At 41.0% G+C, this 22,439-nt stretch overlaps 2 protein-coding genes across 12 annotated transcripts in view; one reads left to right on the forward strand and one right to left on the reverse strand.

The window, feature by feature from the left end:
• AFAP1L1 (actin filament associated protein 1 like 1) overlaps positions 1-22,439 on the forward strand; it is a 902,653-nt gene that overhangs the window by 469,379 nt on the left and 410,835 nt on the right. The window lies entirely within an intron of this gene.
• The window catches only part of SH3TC2 (SH3 domain and tetratricopeptide repeats 2), a 102,080-nt gene that overhangs the window by 27,389 nt on the left and 52,252 nt on the right, over positions 1-22,439 (reverse strand). For 6 of the 10 annotated variants that reach the window (XR_006102418.1, XM_042454182.1, XM_042454187.1 and 3 more), the window contains 7 exons: positions 20,148-20,296; positions 17,310-19,166; positions 17,023-17,203; positions 10,033-10,183; positions 6,635-6,757; positions 4,222-4,372; positions 951-1,147 (listed from right to left, as the gene is read on the reverse strand). Coding sequence is in view for 7 of the 10 variants with exons in the window: in XM_042454182.1 (XP_042310116.1) it covers positions 951-1,147; positions 4,222-4,372; positions 6,635-6,757; positions 10,033-10,183; positions 17,023-17,203; positions 17,310-19,166; positions 20,148-20,296 (2,809 nt within the window). In the remaining 3 variants the exon portion in view is untranslated. Of the gene's footprint in view, positions 1-950; positions 1,148-4,221; positions 4,373-6,634; positions 6,758-10,032; positions 10,184-12,350; positions 12,493-17,022; positions 17,204-17,309; positions 19,167-20,147; positions 20,297-22,439 lie in introns of those variants that run through there. The other 4 variants (XM_042454186.1, XM_042454189.1, XR_006102419.1 and 1 more) reach the window with 4 other exon arrangements.

Genomic DNA, 22,439 nt, shown 5'->3' on the forward strand with positions numbered 1-22,439 from the left:
CGCGAGTGCGCCCTTTGGCACTTGCGGCGCCTCTTCCGGGGCCCGAGAGTCCGGGAGTCGCGCCGTTTAAAGGCTGCATCTCCCAGACGCTGCAAGCGGCGGCAGAGCCAGACTGCCGCTTTTCGGCGGTCTATAACCTGCCTTAATTTCAGACTCTGCATTTATTTATTATTTATTTATCCACCCTCTTCTTTTGTTATTTAACCTTCCTTTTCTTCAAGAGGTGACACACATGCTAATAGCAAGAAAAGGGAATAAGAGAACAAGAAAAAAGATTGTATATTGGAAATCTGTAGAAGCTGCAAGGCACACCTGCTCTCTGCACACACACACCTGTAAGCTATAGCCTCCTATCTTGACAAAACTGAAAAAGACTTCCAATTAGTAACTTGAATTTTGGGCCTAAACAAGATGTGGGTGGTGGGTTGCATTTAAACAGAGAATTATATCCTCTGGAGGGTTTTGGAGATATGATTCTCTATTTTTGGATATAAAATTTTTCTAGTGGCAGTGTGGGAGAGGCCTAGGAGCCATACAAAAGGCCCACACAGGCTGTAGACTGCCTTCAGGAGGTACAGTCCCCAGCCCTGTTGCAAACAGAAATAAAGGGCAGACATTTAAGGGTGGTGGTTTTGGATATTCAGAGAAGCCATAACAGGCTCTGGTACTGGAGTGAGGCAGAAGCTAGACATATGCATTACTAGAGACAAGAACTTAGTGGTTCAGTTCATGTCACCAGATGCCTTTAGAGCTGCCAGATAACTTAACACAGCCTTGCCTGACCTGATGCCCTCCAGATGTATGGAGAGTACTGCTCCCACCATCTTTGATTTAATGCTTTAATGAAAGTCTTAATTTAAGCACAAAGTCAGACTAAACTCAGCATCTGGTCTTGTCAGATCTTTAGTGAGAAGCATCATAGCCATGTTTTACAGCCTGCTGTTTCTCACCTTTAATTTGCACAGGGTCAGATCTCCCAGGCGGCAATAGACCTTAGAATAATACATGGCTTCCTGAGTGCCTTGCAACAATGGTGAGCGCAGAGAGAGTGTCCTCAGGTAACAGTCTTCAGCCATTTCATACATTTGCAGAAGGTAGTATGCAGTTGCCAGGCGGTGGAAGGCAACTACTTCTTGCCACTGGTCTCCTGAGGAGAAAAAAAGAGCAACATGATAGCTTATTAAGGAAGATCATGAAGTGTAAAGATATTTCACAGGATACTAAAGTTAGGATTGTCCATGCTATCATATTTCCCATTTCTATGTATGATTGCGAAAGCTGGACAGTGAAGAAAGCTGACAAGAAGAGGATCAACTCATTTGAATTGTGATGCTGGAGAAGAGTTATGTGGATACTGTGGACATATACTGACAAATAAATAGGTCCAAGAGCAACCAGGTTTGAGCACTCCTTAGATGCCAAGATGACTAAATCGAGGCTGTTGTACTTTGGCCATACCATGAGAAGTCATGGCCCAGACAAAAAGATAATAAAGGCAAAAGGCAGTAGGAAAAAGGGAAGATCACATTTCAGATGGATAGTCTAGCTCAAGAAAGCCACAGGTCTGACTCAAGGAAGTTAATAACACAAAAAAATAATGAATGAACGAGTGTGCAGTGATTTTGACAGCTGTAGTAATTCAGGATGCATCTCAGTTCCCCTCTTTTTCAAGCTACCCCACGGTTCCTCAGTTTCTCTGACATACAGTGTTCTGGTGTCAGAATAATACCAATATAACTGTATTGTGTTGAATTGCCAATGCAGCCACCTTGGATCCCATATTGGGAAAGAGAGGGGGGGTTGATTTCTGGATGTTAGACAGACTGCACCTATGATATCCCTGCCATAATTCTACCCTCTTCCCCTGCTGCCCAGAAAGTAAATGTGCCTTAACAATCCTGTGCACTGAAGCACTGTGAAATTATTTATATACAGTATGTGTGTGTGTGTGTGCGTGTAATCAGGTTTTTATCAATGACACACATTTTACTCCTTATAATCTAAAAAAAAAATGTGCCAATCTGAGGTGATTGGGGGTTGGGGAGAAATCATGCCAATATCTTGTCAAACATCTATTCCATAATTCAAAGGATCTATTCCATTTATTCAAAGAATTATTGATACAATATACGACTACCTGCTTTTTTTAAAAAAAATATATGAAGGGACTTGTACAGAAGATCACTCTGTGAATTACAAAGAATGGAAGTGAAAGAAAAGAGGAGAAAATTTAACAAAGGACTGAAAGAAAACTTCCACCCGAGGACCTTAATACCTACAAAGAAAATGAATGTATAGCTTTCCCCAAAACTGCCACCTCCAAAAGTAATCACATAACTTTTCTACTCCAGAAGGAGATCTGGAGCAGAATAAGAGGCACAACCATTGTGTAGCAGATTAATAAAGTAGGACTACATAACTCCATCTATTCATCCATAAAAGAATCCATATTGCTGTCAGGATGGATGCATCCAGAAGAAAAATGTCCTAGATATAGCAATATGGGCCATGGGTGAAAGGTAGCCCAATTTCAAAAGGAAGTTATGATGAGTTAGCAGATTGAAGGGTGCTGAGTCACAGGAAGGTGATGACACAAAGGCAGGATATGATGTTATGTTTCAATACTGCAAAGTCATAGCACACGTAAAACAGGTGTAAAAGTGGTGTATCACACCAATGGGGGGGGCTGGACTAAGATCTCTATCAGTGAATATGTATATAAGGGAGGAACTCCAAGGCCCTGTGCGGTGGTGTTGTATATAGTGGATGGAGCATTTTGTCAGTCGGTGTAAGTAATTGTAAATATTGGAACGAAGCTGGAAAGCCTCTTTGAGATTAACTCAGCAGTTGTCGTGCCTGCAGCCTCTGTGTGAAGGAGATGGAGTTCTCCAGCCTGCACAAACTGTACAGCAAAGCTTTCTATGGCGTGAGTTCCTGGCACAAAGCTTCAGTGTGTGGACTTGGTGTCACACATGCACCAACAACTGCACCATGAACAACAGTAGCATCATTAAACTTATTTAAAGGCTGGTTGAGAAACTATCTGTCTGCTGTGGGTCAAGAGACGAAAAAACAGTTAGTGTCTTTAACTTTTTTTTAAAAAATTAAAGGTCCAAAACACACTGCAAAAATAATCCAGTTTGGGACCACATTAACTGTCCTGGCTCAGTGCTAGGGAATTCTGGGATTTGTAGTTTGTTGTGGCACCAGAGCTCTCTGACAGGGAAGGCTCAATGTCTCACAAAACTACAGTTCCTAGCATTAAACCAGGGCAGTTAAAGTGGGTTCAAAATAGATTATTTCTGCAGTGTGTTTTGGACCTAAGTGATACAGCTGGCTTGGGTGTTCATGATGACTATCCATCAATCATTTTTCTTCTTTTTAAATGTAATTTTTGTTTTAGAAATCTAACAACTAGCAAATAATTCTGCACAAGTCACAGCACTTGGCACACTGTGAAACTGGCAAAAGAAAGGGGTTACTGAAGGCTCTAGAGCTAACCCTGCCTACATTTGCATGAATATAAAGCCACTACCTTAATAATAAATGTTTTGCATAATCCTAGTTTAATCATTTCTGTCTGGGGATATTAGTGTTGGTAAAGCAGCATTAACACATATAACGATTCTACTTCAGTGGTTGTGTCCACATAAGCAGAAGTTAGGTAACCAAGTTTAGGGACACAAATGGGAGGAGGCCTCTTAATATATTTTAATGCCATTTTTTAAAAAACCTATGTAAATTTCAGGTTTTGCATAGCATTTTTTTTATAATGCTATGGGGCCTTTTAAATACGACAAAGCTTAGAGTCTCTGCATGTATTACTCTGACTCTTCCCAATTATATAGGATGGAACATCCACCTAATTCCTTCTTTCCTACCTAAAATCAATACAGACCTATTTCCTTTGTATCCAGAAAAAGAAATATTTTATTCAAATCCCTGGTTAAATTTTCTGCTCTCTCTCTTTCTCTCCCTCCCTTAGCTGGAGATCCAGAACTGATCAGAGGGTTGGACTAGATTGCCCATGAGTCCCCTTCCAACTCTATGGTTCTATGACTCTTTGTTCTGGGCATTTAGAACATTATTTTGGCTTCTGTGACAGCAACTGTTTTGTAATTGTCATCTTTTACATTGCTGGCCCAGTACAACATTCCCAGTCTTCTTTCCACGCTATGGATTTTGATATGACTATACCATTAGCCTGATGCTCTTTCCTACCTACATCCACGCTGAGCCTGGCTGCCAACGTAGCAAATTCCAGTGCATTCTCATAATTCTGGAGTCCAATCTGCAGCTCAGCCAGCTTGTTGAAGAGTCTCAGTTCAGTCCATGGGTCCTTCAGCTTCCTAGCCAAAGGTACAGCTCCTCCCTGGCGAAAAAAGAGAAGTGTTTTCACGTTACTTGAAAAGTTCCTACCATGCCATCACATCACTTCTAAAAGCTTTTCAGAAAAAAAGGGGAAAAAGATAATCAAAACAAAAGAGATATACCGTCATATCTATTCCCAGTACTTACTGGTTACATCTACAATGCAGAATTCATGTAATTTGACACTTTAACTGTCATGGCTCAATGCTATGGAATTCTGGGATTTGTAATTTTGTGAGATTTAGCCTTCTCTGTCAGAGAGCTCTGATGCTACAACAAACTATAAATTACAGGACTTCATAAGATGGACCCATGACAGTCAAAGTGGTGTCAAACTGCATTAATTTTGCAGTATAGTAGTGGCCACTTTTGCAGTCACATTTTCTCTCTACAAACCACCATTTCCAGCCAACAAACCTTAAAGCTTACAGGTGTCTTGTTGTAATTCTAATGGGCATTAATGCAGTAATATTCCCTTAACCTGCCCTGTCCCTTGAGCTTCTGGAAGAATTAGATACTCTTTGGTGCTGGGTGTTGTAACAGCAAATTCTGCTCATTTGGCTCTTATTGAGAAACCACAAAGCCTTTCATTCAGATTTCACATCAACACAATTCAATTCAATCTTTTGCTACTGTAAGGAGAACACAATGTGTGTACATGTCCGAATTGAAAACAATACTTTAGGATGAGACACCAAAGCAACTAAGTCTTCAGTTAGGGTAACCCATATTTTATGCATCCCAGGTTTTCTATAAGACTGCTATAAAAAGTTGTCTGCCATCAGGGTTGTAGTTTCACCCTATACTACACTGGAGCATAAGGCTAATTCTGTCACAATCTCTAGCTTCTGCTTTAACACTATCAGCCAATGAGGAAGGCTTAGGCAGCAAGATGAAGCAAAATAGTATTTGGTAAAATTATTGCAGGTGTGGGCTTCACATTCCCAAATGACCAGGCAAAACCTGAACACTATCTCATCACCATCTGCAAACATAAAATAAACCTTGAACCCAATTCATGTGTTTCTTCCCAGTCCAACAAATGGAATCAGATTCTCAGCTCCAGAAATTTCTGAAATTAGGTTTCATATTGGTATGGATAGACTTTAAACAGTTTACAAAGATTATGATATTTATTAATTGTAAACTTATTTTTTATTTTTATGCAGCTCTAGGCCACTGAAATATATACTCATGTATAAGTCAAGAAATTTTAGTCCAAAAATTGACCCATAAAATCTGGGTTGACTCACCCATGGGTCAATGTAAGTACTGTACTTTAACTCTTATCAAAATGGAACCATCCTCTTCTCTGAACAGTGGTGAAAGGCAAGAATTTAATCCATTCCGGGAGCACCTACAAGAAGCACCAACCCACTCTACTCTCTCTGCCATGGTGCTGCTTCTGACCTTTTTGAATGCCTGGGCAGGAGAATGGCAGCAGTGGCAGCTCTTTGGCACTCTCTCTGAAACGAGCGCCAAGAGGAATTGGGCTTTCAAGGATTTGAATAAGACATTTGTGTACGTTTGACACTTTTACTAGGTTAAAATTAGGCACTGTTATCACATTAAAATTAAAGCCTACCATAACTGCTAACGTAGTTAGTAGTAACCATTTTTGTTGCTTTGCCTTTTCATCCTTTTTGGCATGTGTACATTTTCTTATCCCCACCTGCGCCTAGTCACCTTCTCCACACATTGCACACATCACTTGCCATCCATCCAGTCCTTAGGGTGAGCAGAAACCATTATGCCTGCTGGAATTTAGTACGTTTTGTGGTATCATTTTCATTTGTTTTGTCCTTACATACTTCATTACATGCCCCTAAGTTTTACCTTCAACTTATCCATAGGTCATATCAAAATCCTTACTTTTGGCCCCAAAACCTACACATGAGGCCAAGTTATAGTCAAGTATATATGGTAGGCTGAAACTCACTGGTCTTTTCCCAAAGTGCTCCACTAAATACTTGGAAATGTATCTCCTCTTTTCCTGGGGGGGGGGGGGCAAATTGCTTCCTCAAATAGAGGCAAGACTTTTTAAAAAATTAAGAGAAAAGGAGACTTTACTGACTTATGTATATGAGTTGCAGTTTATAGATTTTACTCCCAATCAATGTATGACATTATAATGCGTTTTAACTCTCCTCCATCTACTTCTGTATAGTCTTGTCAACCAATGGCAAACAGTATCCATGTAAAGTCTTGAAATGGAAATCTGCATGGATCTGGACTGGAGTACATTTGTGGTGAAGGTGGCTACCCTGTAATATTCCACTGCCCGTTGTCTGTTCCGGATCCCATTGAAGAAGACATCACCAGCTTCTTCATACAGTTCCATGGCCAAGTGAAGCTCTTCAGGTTTCAGTGCGGTCTCTATGGCTGCCTGCAAAAGAAATCCAGTTAGAATAGAAGGTTATGCTGTACTTATCAGGCAAAAATGGTGCCTGGTGCCAGCACATCCATATAAACAGTTGAGAATCTAAAAAATTGATGGTAAGGTTCTTGCACAATTGAATCTAGAACTGCGCATAGTTGACATTCTTGACAGATATCAGGAAAGGATTTCTATTACACAGCATGAAGACTTCTTCAAAAAGGTAGCTGGTAGCCCTTGGAATTATGGAGTGATAAATGAGGATCAGATTTGCTAAAGGGTCACTCCATAGCACTCAGCTACTTCGCCTGTTGTTAATGACATATGTTGCCCCAATATTCTTCTACAGTGGGTCCCTGGTATCTGCCAGTGTTTGGTTCCAGAACCCCACCATGAATGAAAAAAATCTGTGGATGCTCATCCCATTATATGTAGTAAAATGGTGTCCTTTATCTAAAATGGCATGATCAAAGTTTGCTTTTTGGAATTTGTGTGTGTGTGTATGTATGGTTGAATCTGTGGAAGCAGAATCTGTGGATATGAAGGGCCAACTGTATACAAACTCCTTCTTCCTTCCTAGCATTCAGATCCAATAGACTACAAATCAATTCAAAAATGCAGAGAGATTTCAATACATTTGTTCATAACTGCCTATTTTAAAATAGTAATAGTATTCAATTTATTAGCTTAAGTCATGGAATTTGAAGTTTTTAGTACAGTATTTTAGAGCCCAACAATGTGCCAAAGTAGCTGCTAAATTAAGTGCTAAGTCTGAGCACACCAATTCAATATACAGGAATTAGATCTCTTTTCCAGCTAAGCTCTCTGAGCTATTATCTATATAGTAGCTGGGAGAAAATTTACTGCCACTGCTGGTGGTACTCTTTTTATTATTACACACGGATTTTGACTCTGCACCCACTGTGTGCACTGTTATTTTTTTACAGATTTCTAAATGACTAAGAAAATTCTTTTTCCTGGCATGTTTGTAGCCTGCTATTTATCACTGACTGAAACCCACAGCTTGAAAGTAATGAATTACAATTACCAAATTTAAATATAAGTTACTTTATTGATGTAATGAGTAATAGTTTGATTTTAAAGCATTTTAAAGTTTAATGCCATTCTCTTATCATCTGAACTGAGCTTTGAGCCCAGATGCTGAGGTTTCATTACTGACAAGGACTTCATTTACACAGCTAAAACTAGACCACCAGCAGTGCCCATTCCATGAGATGTCAGATCTGTCTATGGTAACACATAGAATTGGAAGAGACTGCAAGGGCTATCCAGTCCAACCCCCTGCCATGCAGGAAATCTAAATCAAAGCATCCCCAACAGATGGCCAGCCAGCCTCTGTTTAAAGACCTCCAAGGAAGGAGACTCCACTACACTCCGAGGGAGTGTGTTCCACTGCCAAACAGCCCTTACTGTCAGGAAGTTCCTCCTAATGTTTTCCTGTAGCTTGTATCAATTGCTCCAGGTCCTGTTCTCTGGAGCAGCAGAAAACAAGCTTGCTCCCTCCTCAATATGACATCCCTTCAAGTACAGTATTTAAACAGGGCTATCATATCACCTCTTAACCTTCTCTTCTCCAGGCTAAACATCCCCAGCTCCCTAAGTTGTTCTTCATAGGTCATGGTTTCCAGACCCTTCACCATTTTAGTCACTCTCCTTTGGACATACTCCAGTTTCTCAACATCCTTTTTAAATTATGGTGCCCAGAAGTCTGGGGCCTGACCAGAGCAGAATATAGTGGCACTATTCCTTCCCTTGATCTAGACACTATACTTCTATTGATGCAGCCTAAAATCGCATTGACCTTGTTAGCTGCCACATCACACTGTCGATTCATGTTCAATTTGTGGTCTGCTTGGACGCCTAGATTCCTTTCACATGCAGTCTTGTTCAGCCAGCTGTCACCCATCCTATTATCTGTTCATTTCATTTTTCCACCCTAAGTGCAGTACATTACATTTCTCCATGTTGAAATTCATTTTGTTAGCTTTGGCCCAGCTTTCTAATGTATTAAGATCATTTTGAATTTTGATCCTGTCCTCTGGGGTATTAGCTGCTCCTCCTAATTTGGTGTTATCTGCAACTTTGATAAGTATGCCCCTAATTCTGTCATCCAAGTCATTGATAAAGATGTTGAATAGCACTGGGCCCAGGACAGAACCCTGTGGGACCCCACTGGTCACTTCTCTCCAGGATGAAAAGGTGCCATTGTTGAGCAGCCTTTGGGTTTGGCCAGTCAACCAATTACAAATCCATGTAACAGTTACCTTGTCTAGCCCACATTTCACAAGCGTGTTTGAAAGAATGTCATGGGGAAACCCTGTCAAAGGCCTTACTGAAATCAATATATACTATATCCACAGCATTCCCTTCATCTACCTTCATTACATCCCATTTGGCCTATTGTAACACATGATACATGAGAATGACTTTGGAAACCATTTGGAAACTTCAGCAAGTGCAAGATGCTGAAGCCAGAATGTTGATGAGGGTCAGATATAGGAAGCATATAACTCGCTTGTTAAAACAGCTTCACTGGCTACTGGTTCATTTCTGGGCACAATTCAAAGTACTGGTCATGACCTATAAATCTCTACATGGCTTAGACCCAGAGTATCTGAAATACTGTATCCCCTTATACAAACTGCCAGAATCTTCAGAGCTACAGGGCAGTGCTGCCACCATCACAGGCTCACTTGTTGAGGACAGAAGAGAGAGCCTTCTCAATGGCTGCTCCCACCCTCTGGACCTCCCTTCCATAGGAGGCTAGGCTGGCTTCTCCACACTTTCCTTTTGCCAGCAGTCAAAGACATTTTTTAAATTTAAACAGGCTTTTCTTCAAGCAGGGAACTGCCTTGGATCCCACTGTGGGAGAAAGGTGGCTTACAAATCAAATAAATAAATACCCACAGATGGTTTCTTTCCCTTTTAAAAAGTATCACTGGAAATAACATTTTCTAGTATTTGCCTCCTAGATGAAAAATCATTTCACTATTTGGGAAAACTGGACAGGAAAAATAATACCTGACATTGGCACATTTTGAAGTATTTTGGAAACTATTATGTGCAGATATACACATGGCTCTTTTGCATGAAAAATGAGTGTTTTGCAAAGCAAAACAAAATACAATTTTCATGCAAAAAAGTGATATGCATTTCTGCACACACCAGCTTTCTGAAACACTTCAGAATGTACAAATACCAAAGGAAAACTATGCAGAAATATTAATAGTTAGACCCAGCAAGTCCTCTTGTTTTTATTCTACCTGCAAATACATCTCCACAAGTTCATCCTCTTGCAATTGATAGTAGAGCTGCCCAGCCTGTAACCAGGCCTGTGCTGTCTTGACTGTTTCCTCCATGTCAATGAAGAGCTTCAGACTCTGCTTGGTACAATCCAGTGCCTGCTTCAAAGATCTGTGGGGTTCACAGATGCTCCATTATTACAAAGAACACATGCAAGCTCAGGTACAAAGTGAAAGCCAATGAATCAATCCTTTCTGGTAAGTTAGGATGCTTCCTGATGTTCCATTCCTTGCACTCAAAATGAAATAAAAATGCAAGGCTACTGTGTATGTCTCCTATTCTTTAACAGCTCTGCTGCAGCAAGTAACAAAGATAAGCAACTATAACAGGGAGTGAAAATGGGAAAACAAAAAGGTAACAAGTGGAGAGCATCACCTGAATTTGCTGAATCCCACTTTCAGCCCCCAGTAAATTATATGACTAATCCATGCACAAAAAGAAAGCCTTTTCTGAAAGCATCCCTACCATTCAGTCTGAAAGATTTCCTTTAGACCACCTTATAACCCAACACAGAAGCTCATACAAAATAGATGGCACAAGCCAGTTGTGTCATAATCAACCACTCCCCTATGTGAATTACTGTACTTGTATGCAAGAAAAATAAGGGCTGCTGTTTAGGGTTTCATTCCTCAAGGAACATGCACTCTGGAGCATCTATCTCTCCTCCTCTCCACACTGGGTCTAACATCACACATATCCTTCATAGTGAGTAACCTCAATATATAAAGAAGTGAATCTCAAGTTCAGGTGCCCAGGCAGAAACTGCACATATCATGTGAAGGAACATAAAGGTACATAACTCTCCTGGGATCTATTACCTCTTTATCATGATAAATGGATCAAGGATACACAATGTATGCATGAAGGTTCAGGAATAAAGAAAAGATTGTACACATAGTGGCAAGGGTGTATACTAGGATATGCAGAAGAAAATAAAAGTCTGGATTTAGTCAAGATTTGACTTTCCTTTTCTTTTTAAAGTTAAGATGACTTGTAAAATTTTGTTTTAAATTTTGCATTGTTCCTCAATGAAATAGTTACCATTCAATATACACTGGCACCATCTCATCTATACTGTAATATATGTGTTATTTTTTTAAATGCCACAAGCTTCTTTGTTTATTGCAATAGATTAATTGTCAAATTAGGAAATACATTTCTCATGTTTTTTAGAGAAGTGCTCCCCATGTAGTGAAAGTTGTCTGTCACAGAACATGATCTTCCTCATGTGCTTATTTTGTTTTTTTGATTGCCCATTCAACTTAATTAGCAATTCTGAATTGCCAAAACACATATCTTCAAGGAAATTCTACTGTGGAAGAGGAAAAAATAATAAGAAATATGGTTAGTCCTTAAGAGTCTAGTTAGACCCAACCATGTGGAAATTACTTGCCTCAGTGACAGCTAACTTAACTCAGTGACAGCTAACACTGTCAAAGGGACAGTGACAACCCATAAAATAGACAGAAGTCAGAACACAGAGAGACACCATTACTGGCAGTCAACAGAAGCAGGGGCACCAGATCCTTTAAATCCTGAGGGCTGAAGCAGAAGGGTCAAAGGGAGCGGCCAGAAGCCACTCTGGCCCTGATCAGTCCGGGACCGCAGTGATCAGATGGCCCATTCCCGAAGCCAGTGACCACAACAATCCCAAATGAGCTTCCGGCAGGAGCAGATTTAATCCATGCCTTTTGCTGGTGGCCTTGGGCCACCTTAGCCATTTTCAGAGAGGCTTCAGGCCACTCTGGGGGCATGTGTCATATTAACGTCATGCCCCCGAAGTGGCAGGAAGCTGCTCTATTTGGCTCATCTGCTTTGGGCCTAAGAAATAAGGTAAGAAATTCATCTGAACTTGGGTGAAACAGGACACTTTCTCAACAAAGTGATGTGTAATACATAGGCAGGGGAAATATTCTTCATTTTGGCTGTATTAACTTTTGAACAACATCACTATGAGGCCACAATGGCCAGTTTGTCTACAGCAGGCAGGGAACAGCAGCACAGGTCACAATGAACAATTTCTCTATAACAAGTAGGTAGCAGCATCATGAGGTTACAGTGGCCAATCTATTTTAGATAACCATCATCAACATAAGATCACAATGTCATTCTCTCTCTTTGTGGCAAGCATCACCATAATTGCAAATGGCTAGTTTTTTCTCTTGCTGATAGGCAGGCAGAATCAGCATGAGGTCATAATGGTGAATCTCTCACATTCAGACCGATAGCACAGTAGCCAGGAACCATTAATATGAGATCATAATGGTTGGCTTCTCACCTTCAGACAAGCAGCATCACCATGAAGTTCAAAGGCCAGTCTGTTTCAATCCTTCACAAAGGCAGCACTGACTTGGAAGCACAGCAGTTTCTCTTGCTTCCCCCACCTCCTTTCTCATTGAAGCAGATAGCAGTCTGTGTTTCTTATACAGTAAAGAAACAGAGGCCCTCTTTCACTAGGGCAGCCAGGAGCACATGGACATACCTGTTACTTCTATGCAAGAAGACTTGGGTACAACATCTCTTTTTGCATTGAGGTAGGTAGCTATACATGGACACATAGACCATCAGTCTTTCTCTTTCCTTTGAGAGAGCAACCATAGAGGGAGTGGGGGTCATTTTCCCACCACACCTATTCCCCATTTTTTTCACCTGCAACCCAGCACTTTTGGGCAAATTTCAGCCAGTTTTGTGTTGGGCGGAGGGTTGAAGGCTATGGGGAGTGGGTTTGGGGTGCATTTGGCTGGGTTGCAGGTGAAAAACAACAACCAAAAAACCCCAAACAACCTGAAACTAAATGCATTTTTAATTGGGGGCCTGGGGGCTTCTGTGGCCACACACTCGGGTCACCACAGCTGCCTGTGACCCACAGACCACACTTTTCCCACTCCTACTTTAAATAATATGCCTATGAGGGTGTGCATATCACTATGCACTAATTGGATATATATTATGCACTAATATTGGTTGAGAGTATGACTACTGAATTTAACACAGTGTTAAGTGCTTGGCAGTAGTGGTTTTCAGTCTTTGGTACTCTAGATGTTTTGGACTTCAGTACCCTGACACCCCAACCTACATGGGCAAAGGTCAGGGATTCCATGAGTTCAAATCCAAAACATCTGGAGGACAAGCTGTAAACAACTGTGGTATACTACACTGAAGAGATATAGATCCTTCACAGGAAGCGTATCAGAAAACAGTGAAGAAAGAGGGCAGGAAAATGAAAATCAAGTGGCAGGAAAGAATAGGTAAGAAATTTATACTGTGATTTCTCCAGTGTAACTTGTAACCTTGAAAAATGATGCTCCCAAGACAGGCACCTGCTTCTTACATTCCTTCCCTCTCACCTAACTCTGACCTTGAACAGGAAAGTTAGCATCTAGATGCCAAAACAACCACAACTAGCACTACAGGCAGAACAGTATCAGGTATGAGAAGAACACAGGTCATCCCTCTGCCTCATTTGATACCTGTGCCAAATCCTGAAAACAGTCTAAGGATCACTGTCTTCTTATGCTTGCATTTCTTACAATCTTTCTGTGTCTCTAATCAACACCAGTTTTAGGGCATTTAAAAATTGGAAATAAAAATTAAATACAACAATAAAAACCCTACTCTTCCATATAAAAGGCATAAGTGAAAACTAAAAGCAACATAAACTTTAACAGTGAGTTCTAAAAGCCTGTGGAAGGGATCTTTGCTTTTTTTTTGTTCTGGTGCCAAAAAGCATGGGCATCAAGTGAGCCTTTTTAGAGATGAGGAGGGGGGAAAAACAGTATGAGCTAAAGATGGTGGGGCTTTGGGATGAGAGCACTGGAAGATGACATTAATGCAAGGGAGGCTGATGTAGGAGACATTTGCATTCAGACAACTAAGTCCTGAGTTATTTGGGGCTTTGTAGGCTAAGCAGAAACACCTTCAATCAAGCATGGAAACTGACCAGAAAGTCATTTCTCCTCATTAATTTATTGTGCACATTTATATCCTTCCTCTGCCATTTTTAATTAATTTCCCCCAAAGACAAAAATCTTCCATTAGTATTAGTCCCTAGTGTGTAACATTCTTGTTCACCAAAATCAAGTGGATACACATGTTCATCCAGAGGAGGGGACAACACTGCCATGCCATGTTACTAACTAGTGTGCTGGACAATCTTATTGTCCTGTTTGTTTGTTTTGCTTGTTTGCTTGACTGGCCACAAAGTGTCAAAGCTGGTGAATTCCAGCTGTTGTTTTCATTCAAAGACTAAGGCACTACCGTTAAACATGAAAAACTGAGCTCACAGGAGAGGCATCTGTTTTTTACATTCCTTCCCTCTGAGCTCACTCTGACCTTGCTATGGAAGGTTAGCATCTAGATGACTGAGCAATCACAATCAGTGTTACAGGCAGGGCAGTGACACTTTGCAAGTATTAAATGGACAGTCACATTTACTTTTATATATATTGTCAGGACCATGTTAAACAGGTCTGATAAAATGACAATGATGTGGCCACAAGGTGGAGCTGTGGCGAGACGTAGTATAGTTCTAGTGGCAGACATATGTGTCAGCATTTAAACAGTGCGTCATTGAAATGTTGATGCAACTGCCAACCGCCAAGTGACTGTCACTGAGAGAGAGAGACAGGTGGTGGTACTGTGGCTGCCTCAGAGGTTGTGCTTATGGTTGGTTGGTTGGTTGGTTGGTGGAGTAACTTGAGGAGTATCCAAGACGGATGTCTGATACTCAATGTAATCTTTGTAAATAGTTATGTAACAAAGATTAAAGAACCCTTCTTGAGAGAAACCTCGTTGTCCAGAGATTCATTCCTGTCTGAGAGGAAGTCTGCCTATGCAACTAAGATTCTTCACAGACCTTCTTCTGGGCATCTTGTCTGCGCACAGAAACTCTACTTGTGTTTGCTTCGACAAGGGTTGGGAACCCAGCACACATCTCCTTCCTGACATACACACACACACCACTAAAAAATCTTACATAGCATATAAGATTAGTATATGTGCCACTCACCATTTTCTTCAAAGACCTCAGGGCAACATACCCTCACCAGGTTTTGCCATTTCTTCCAATTACCAGTAACTGACCCCATATGTGCCTTTTAGAGCTCTAAGGTCTTTGGGAGAGATTGTTCGCTCTGTCCTACCACCTTAGGCTTGGTTGGTGGGAATAAGGGAAAGGGCCTATTCAGTGGCTACTCCCAGATTTTGGAATTCCCTCCCTGGAGAGGCCACATTGTCTCTTCCTTACTCTTCTTCCACTGGCAAATGAAAATGTTCCTATTCAAGCAGGTTTTTCAGGATTGACTGTGATGGATTTTTATGGTCTGCTGTTTTGTTGATTTTTAAAATAGTGTATTTTTATTAATTTTCACTGGGTTTAATGCTATAGATTTTAATTATATTTTAATAATTTATATATGTATATATTAGTGATGTTTTTAATCTGTCATTGATGTGTGCCTTCAAATCATTTCTGATATGTGGTGACCCTAAAACAAACCTATCACAAGGTTTACTCAGCAGAATTTGTTCCATTGGCAAGGGATTCAAATCCTGATCTCAAAGTGTCCTAGTCAAACACTCAGACCACTACAACACACTGGCTCTGTACTAGTTAATCTGTACTGGTTTTTATAATTTGTAATCCACGCTGAGTCCCATCGTTAGATCAATATAACAATAACTATATTACATCCTCACATTTTCGTTACTCCTAGAGAGACAAGTTAGAGTTCTTAAAAAGATGTAAGTGTTCACTAATTCTCCTCTCCTAGGCAAGAATGAACAATCTAAATTAAAGGCCATTCTACATAACTGTTTTATAATACATTTCTCCAAGTTGAAGGCATGTCTAACACACCCATCTGATCGCCAGGACTGGGTTTAAGATGTTAAGTACCTGAAGCAAATCGAGAAAACATCTAATCCATTACACATTTTTAAAACCAAGAGTTTGCTGTGCATATTTTCTCCTTTTCTCTCTGTATTTAAGATCTATATCTCCTTCCATTTATCTATTTAGGTGGCCACAAAAAATTATACCAGAATAACAAAACGTATGTAAGGTATTAGAGGTGCTAATCTTTGCAGGTTATGGAAGAGACCAAGATGGCTCCCCTTCAGCAATTAATCATCTTTGTAAAACAACACATATTAGTAAACCTTCAATAAAATAGTATTATTTATTTTATAAAGTGTTTCCAAATGCTAAAAGCAGTTTATACACACAGAAAATTAGGAAGACATTAAAAATATGCTTGGATATGTTTTAAAGCAGGTTTGGTTTAGGATATATTGAGCAATGCACTGTGCAGAACCATGTCACATGGTTCTCAACATAACAGAGGCATTTTGTTGCTCTTTTGTCCATTCACGTCATTTCTGACTTATGTCAACCCTTAGGCAACCCTGTGATAGGATTTGTTCAATGGGAGTTTGCCATTGCTTTTTTCCTGTAGCTGAAAGAGTGTGGCACTGGTTTCTAGAGTCGAGTGGGGATTCAAACCTGGAGTCCTAATCCGACACTCAAACAACAATATTATTCTGGTCTCTTGAGGTATTTTAGTATTCTAAGGTCCAAAACATGCTGTAGAAATAATCTAGTTTGAGGTCATTTTTATTGCCCTGGCTCAATGCTAGGGAATTTTGGGAACTGTACTTTTGTGAAACATTTAGCCTTCTCTGTCAGAGAGGTCTGGTGCCACAATAAACTACTGTTCCCAGGATTCCCGAGCACTGAGCTAGGACAGTTAAAGCGGTCTCAAACTGGATTATTTCTGCAGTGTGTTTTGTTCCCTTATCTATTAATTTTTAACTGAAATACATTTTTAATTAAATTTTGAGAGATTTTAAAAACACCCCTAAAATCTGGAAACAGATATCCAAAATGCCTCTTTCAGCTTTAATGATGATCATCTTTCCAGGGTTTCATGCTGAACACAATGCATACTCACCTGGCTGTATTTACACTCTGGTAGAGCTGTTGGAGAGACTGCAGAAGCTGCCCTTCCATTTCTCTGTCCTGGAGTTGTTGAGCTAGAAGAACTTGGTGTTCATGGTAGATAATAGAGGCTTCAGTATTTGGACACATTTCACTATAGAAATGGCAGAGGGACTCAGTTGCATGAAGCTGACCTGTGTGAAGTGGGATTCTGCATTATACGATACATTTACATATACTTATAGTGAAGGAAAGAGCCAGTTTCCGCAACCCATACTTATTTAAAAGCAAACTACTCACTCATCACACTCCGTGTCTTCAAGGCAACTGCCAAGGCCAGTTCGTAAAACAGTTTGCTTTCTTCCACTTTATGCTTCGCCACCTGTGTTTGGGCCAACCACAGCAGAATCTGCACCAACTCCAACTGTACATCATCTCCACCCTGGAGGTCAAAGTACAACTCAATGGCCTGGATAAAATAGTGCCCTGCTAAGCAGTTTGCCCTGCAAGAGACAGCCAAACACCCAAAGTTGGACAATGCAATAGCTTGGTTCCGCCTGTTGCCAGTCTCTCGCGCTTTATTCAAGGCCCATAAGTAGTTTTCTGCTGCCTTCTGCACGTGTCCTTCTCCTTTAAGGGCAATGGCTAAAAGGTTGTGGACCACCCCATCCTGTGTGACACCGTCTGTCTGTTGCAAAGAATGCAGGAGGTGCATCATGATCTCCACTGCTTTTTCTGGTTGACTGTTCAAAGTATGCATCCACCCCAAGAAAAGGGAGGATTCAAACGCTTCCTCCTCACCCATTGCTTTGCCAAGAAGAACAGCTCTGTTTGAATAATGCACTGCTCCCTGCAGCAGGCCATGCTTGAGGTACATTTTGGATAAAACTGCGCACAGGGCTCTTTCTGTGGACATAGCACCATTTTCATGGGAGAAGACCAATGCATGATTTAAATAAAGGCAAGCCAAAGCAGGGGTGCTAGTACTTGTGGTGCTTCTCTCTTGGACTTTAAGAAACTTTGATGAATTCGAAAGGATGAATCCAGCTCTCCAAATGGGAGTCAGTGCCCCCTTAATACTGTTGGGGGAAAACAGTCTTGCAGATGCCAAGGCAATGTGTGGCAAGTACTTCTTGTCATACAGGTAGGTTAGAATAGGCATGGTGTCTAAGGAGGCTGCAGTGGAGTCTTGACTGGAGAAACTGGCACACAGGCATTGTAAACGTTCTGCAAAAGGCAAGACCTCATCATACTTGCCCAGCTGCAGGAAGAGTTTGACCACAAGGAGACAGGCACGAGCTTCCAAAGCAGTGTTGCCCATAGCCATGGCTTCCCTTAGGATGTACAGCACCACCTCAAGCTCAATGTCTGAGCTGAAGCAGTGCCCAGGTAAGCAAGCCAGGAGGGCCACCCCTTTCCCAACCACAGATAAGAACTTTTGCTTCATCTTCTGCTTCAGATAAATTGCAGCAAGGTTTATGTGCAATGAGGTGAGGAGGGGCAGATCTTCAAACCCATGGTCCATTGTGTTCATGGCTTCCTCAAAATAGACCCGAGCTTGGGAGAACTTGGCCCTCTTGACACAAAGTCGGCCCAAGAGAAAACATATCCGGATGTGAGCCCAATCAAGTTGACCCCTCTTGGCCCAGTTCCTGGATGTCTCCAGGTATAAGACCAGCTCCTCCTCACTGGAGAAGCCATAGAAGGTGGAACTAAGGAATGAAAAAGAGAGGTCATACAGACTTTGGAAATGGGTCACATAGCTGCTTTGGTTGAGGAAAGTCAGTATAGGGTCAAATACATCACAGTCTTCCATGTGGCCAATATTCAGGTCAATAAAGAACTTGGGGTCATCAAGGTCATCTGGTTCTGGTAGAAGTAGTTCCAGAGTAGAAGGTGAAGATTCACCCACTGGGCTGGACTGTTCAGAATCACTAGGAGTGGACAAGTTATTACTAGAGTGCTTCCCCCAACCCTCGAACATCCAGCCATCTTTAAGTCCCTCTACAACTGCACCTGAAAGAGACAGATAAGGCACAAGGAGATACTTCTCCTCAAGGTGATATATTGCAGGAACACAAAAGGTGTCCCATTTTCCCCTTCCTACATACTCACCTGATGGTGTCTGTGGGTACATGGCCACAGGTTCGAAGCCATCTATAGGACAAAGAGAAATGGGGAAAACATGGAAAAGGAAGCCATGGGAAATTAAAAGTAATACATCAAATCTTGCATGGCCAACAAGAGATTTTGTTGACTCATCTACAAGATACTATGTGACTATGGGACAGACAGGCCAAAATAAAGCTGCTTCAGGTCACTTTGGAGGTATGCTGTTTAAATGACACACACATCTTAAGAGGCCAGAGGCTGCACCAAAGTTGTGCTCCAGTCTTTAGGACTGGAGTGTGGCTTTAGAGTGGCTTCTGGTCTCTTAGGACACATGCAACATTTAAAAAGCATACCTCCAAAGTGACCAGAAGCAGCTTTATTTTGGCCTGTCTGTTCGAGCTCTATAGGACCAAAAATTCAACTTATATTCGGGAAAGGATACAGCTCAAAACGAATTGAGAACTTCAAGAACATACAGCTGCAAAGATTTGCATCCATACTTTACTGTACCTCACCTCACTCTTAGACTGTACTCGTAAAAGTACAGCTACGACATGTGTAAGTTTTCAGTGTGACTTCTTATACATTTACTTCTCATGTTCAACAGCAATAGAGTGAACATACAGACAGAAGCAGAAAACTCAGGAATGATGGGAGCAATGAGACATTAGAACAGGGGTCATTCTGTATCCCCCCCCCCCGGACCTCTCTCCCATTAGAGTTTCTGTCACCTCCATAAGAATCTCAGAGGTTTTCCTGGGAAATATGATGTGCATATTGTTTCCCATAAGAACCACACTTACAGCAGATTGTTGACAGTATGACTTTGTTGAGAAACAAGGTGCATACTCCTCACACACCATAAGCATATCTGGAAGCACAGGAGCATCAAGCTTGCACAACATGCAAGAGAATGTCGCTTCCAAAAGATTCTTGGGCGGGTGGGAATACAACTCCACAACAGTCCCAGAAAGTTGTACACAACTGTACTAGAATCAAGCATGTGTCCACCAAGCATGTACTCACCAAGCCTGTACACGGAGGCAATGTCTGTCTCTGCCCATTCATGGAGAAGATTACTGTAATGCATCTCGCTGCCATTCCAAGGAACCTGCAAAAAGCTGCTGGCTTCTTCTTCACTGAAAAATACAGAGCTCTTTCTCCTATGTTGGTGACTGAAACATGGGTGAAAGCCAATCAGTGCTTCAGGTCTGTAATCTTGTCTAGTTATTTCTTGCTAGGAACTGGAAGTAGAAGAGTATTCGACACTAACAATGAAATGGTATATGTAATGAAATTGTCTTGCATTCCAGGGCAATTCCAGTTCAGACAACAAAAGTGCATTTCACAGAACTGGCAACAGGTCTCTCTTCTGACTATAGAAGGAACAGCATGCCTGTATTCGGAAAAACTACTGGATAAATACTGTATCATGAATAGCAGTGTTAGAATGTAGGACTAGGACTGGGTGGAAACTCCAGGTTCAAATTTCCCACACATCTATGAAGGTCAGTGCTTTATTCAAGGCCTATTCCTATCTCTCAGCCCAACCAAGATAGGGTTGTTGTGAAGATAAAATAGGGAAGAGACAATACAGTGGTACCCCGGGATACGAAATACCCACGTTACGAAATTTCCGGGATACGAAAAAATCCCATAGGAAATAACTGTTCCGGGTTACGAAGGTTTTTTCGGGTTACGAAAAATTTTTTGGTGCTTTTCGGCGCTATTTCACACGAAATCGTGGCTTTTCCCCATTAGCGCCTATGGGTTTTCGGCTTGCGAAGGCTTTTCGGGTTACGAAAGCGGCGGCGGAACGAATTAATTTCGTAACCCGAGGGAGCACTGTACATATGGTAAGCTGAATTCCTTTGTGGTTGGCATCATTTGTGGTTTGCTGCACCAGCAAAAACATTTTTATTCAAGCAAGCTTTTTAAAATCGTGCAGGCCTGGTTTTATTTTTATTTGGGGGGGGGGTTAGATTACGTTTTTAACTTTTATATATTTTATGTGATTTTATATTGGATATAGATATTTTAATTGTTTTGAATTTTATGCGATTTTTAAAATTTATTGTGTTATATTATAATCTGTTAAAACACCTTATTAAATAACATGACTATGAAAAAATATAGTAAGGGTCCCTTTTGCAGCAGAAAAAGCACGTATAGTGTGTCCACATTTATTATGCATTTTACATCCCATAGTGTCCAATCATGCATACTCCCAAAGAAATGCATTTAAGATCACACCCTTACAGCACAGTAATTTGCATATCCCATTGAGTTTAATGGGGCTTACTTCCACATATATCGGTATAGGATTGCAACCTCAAACTCTCAGCCTCAGTCATGTAGGCTACAATTCCATACTCAACTTGAAGTGAATCCTGCTCAGTTCAACAAGTCTTACTTCTGAGTAGGCAGGAAAGGAGCACAATCAGTAGTTATGTCACTTGCCACCCATTTAAACCGCAGGAAAAGTATAATTTCAAGAGGAAAAAGAAAACTGTGTGTGACAGAGAGACCTGTTTACTGATGTGAACCCCATTAGTTTCATATGGGTTTTCTCAGGGAAGGAATTCTTAGAAATGGTTTAGCCAGTTCCTTCCTCTGAAATATAACCCACAGCACCTGCTATTCCTTAGCTATCTCCCATCCAAGTGCAAACAAGGACTGATCCTGCTTAGCTTCCAAGTTCAGATTGGATCTTGTGCTTTTAGGATTTTGTTGTTGTTATGTGCCTTCAAGTTGTTTCTGACATGCCAACCCTAAGGCAAAATTATCATGAGGTTTTCTTGGCAGGTCTCTTCAGAGGAAGTTTGCCAATTCCATCCTCTGAGGTAGAGAGAATGTGACTTGCCCAAAGTCACCCAGAGGGTTTACATGGCCAAGTGAGGATATGAACACTGGTCTCCAGATATTTAGGATATTTAGTGTGGTTGAAATCTTGAAGAAGACAATGGTGACATCTTGTGGACACTACAAACTTACACATGTCTCACTATAAGCAAATACTCAAAGACCGTTTTCACAAAAAGGCAGAACTAAGACCACTTCCCAGCACAAATATAAACCTGCTTTGGGTGGCATGTGTATTCTTCTTTTGATCAATCGTCTGTATTAACATTGTTCTCATGTGACACAACATAAAATCACAATAGATATACTGTGGAAAGATTCTATACAGCCCAACAGGAAAAAGTGGTTACAAAGAAAAAGAGAGATTTTAATTAAAATAAAAGGTAACAATCTGCAATTAAAGTCGAGCAACTGAGGACAAATTCTACCTTTCCTGGAGTTTTGTCTCCCATTAGG

The sequence above is a fragment of the Sceloporus undulatus genome, chromosome 2 (assembly GCF_019175285.1).
Source record: "Sceloporus undulatus isolate JIND9_A2432 ecotype Alabama chromosome 2, SceUnd_v1.1, whole genome shotgun sequence".
NCBI classification, from domain to species: Eukaryota; Metazoa; Chordata; class Lepidosauria; order Squamata; family Phrynosomatidae; genus Sceloporus; species Sceloporus undulatus.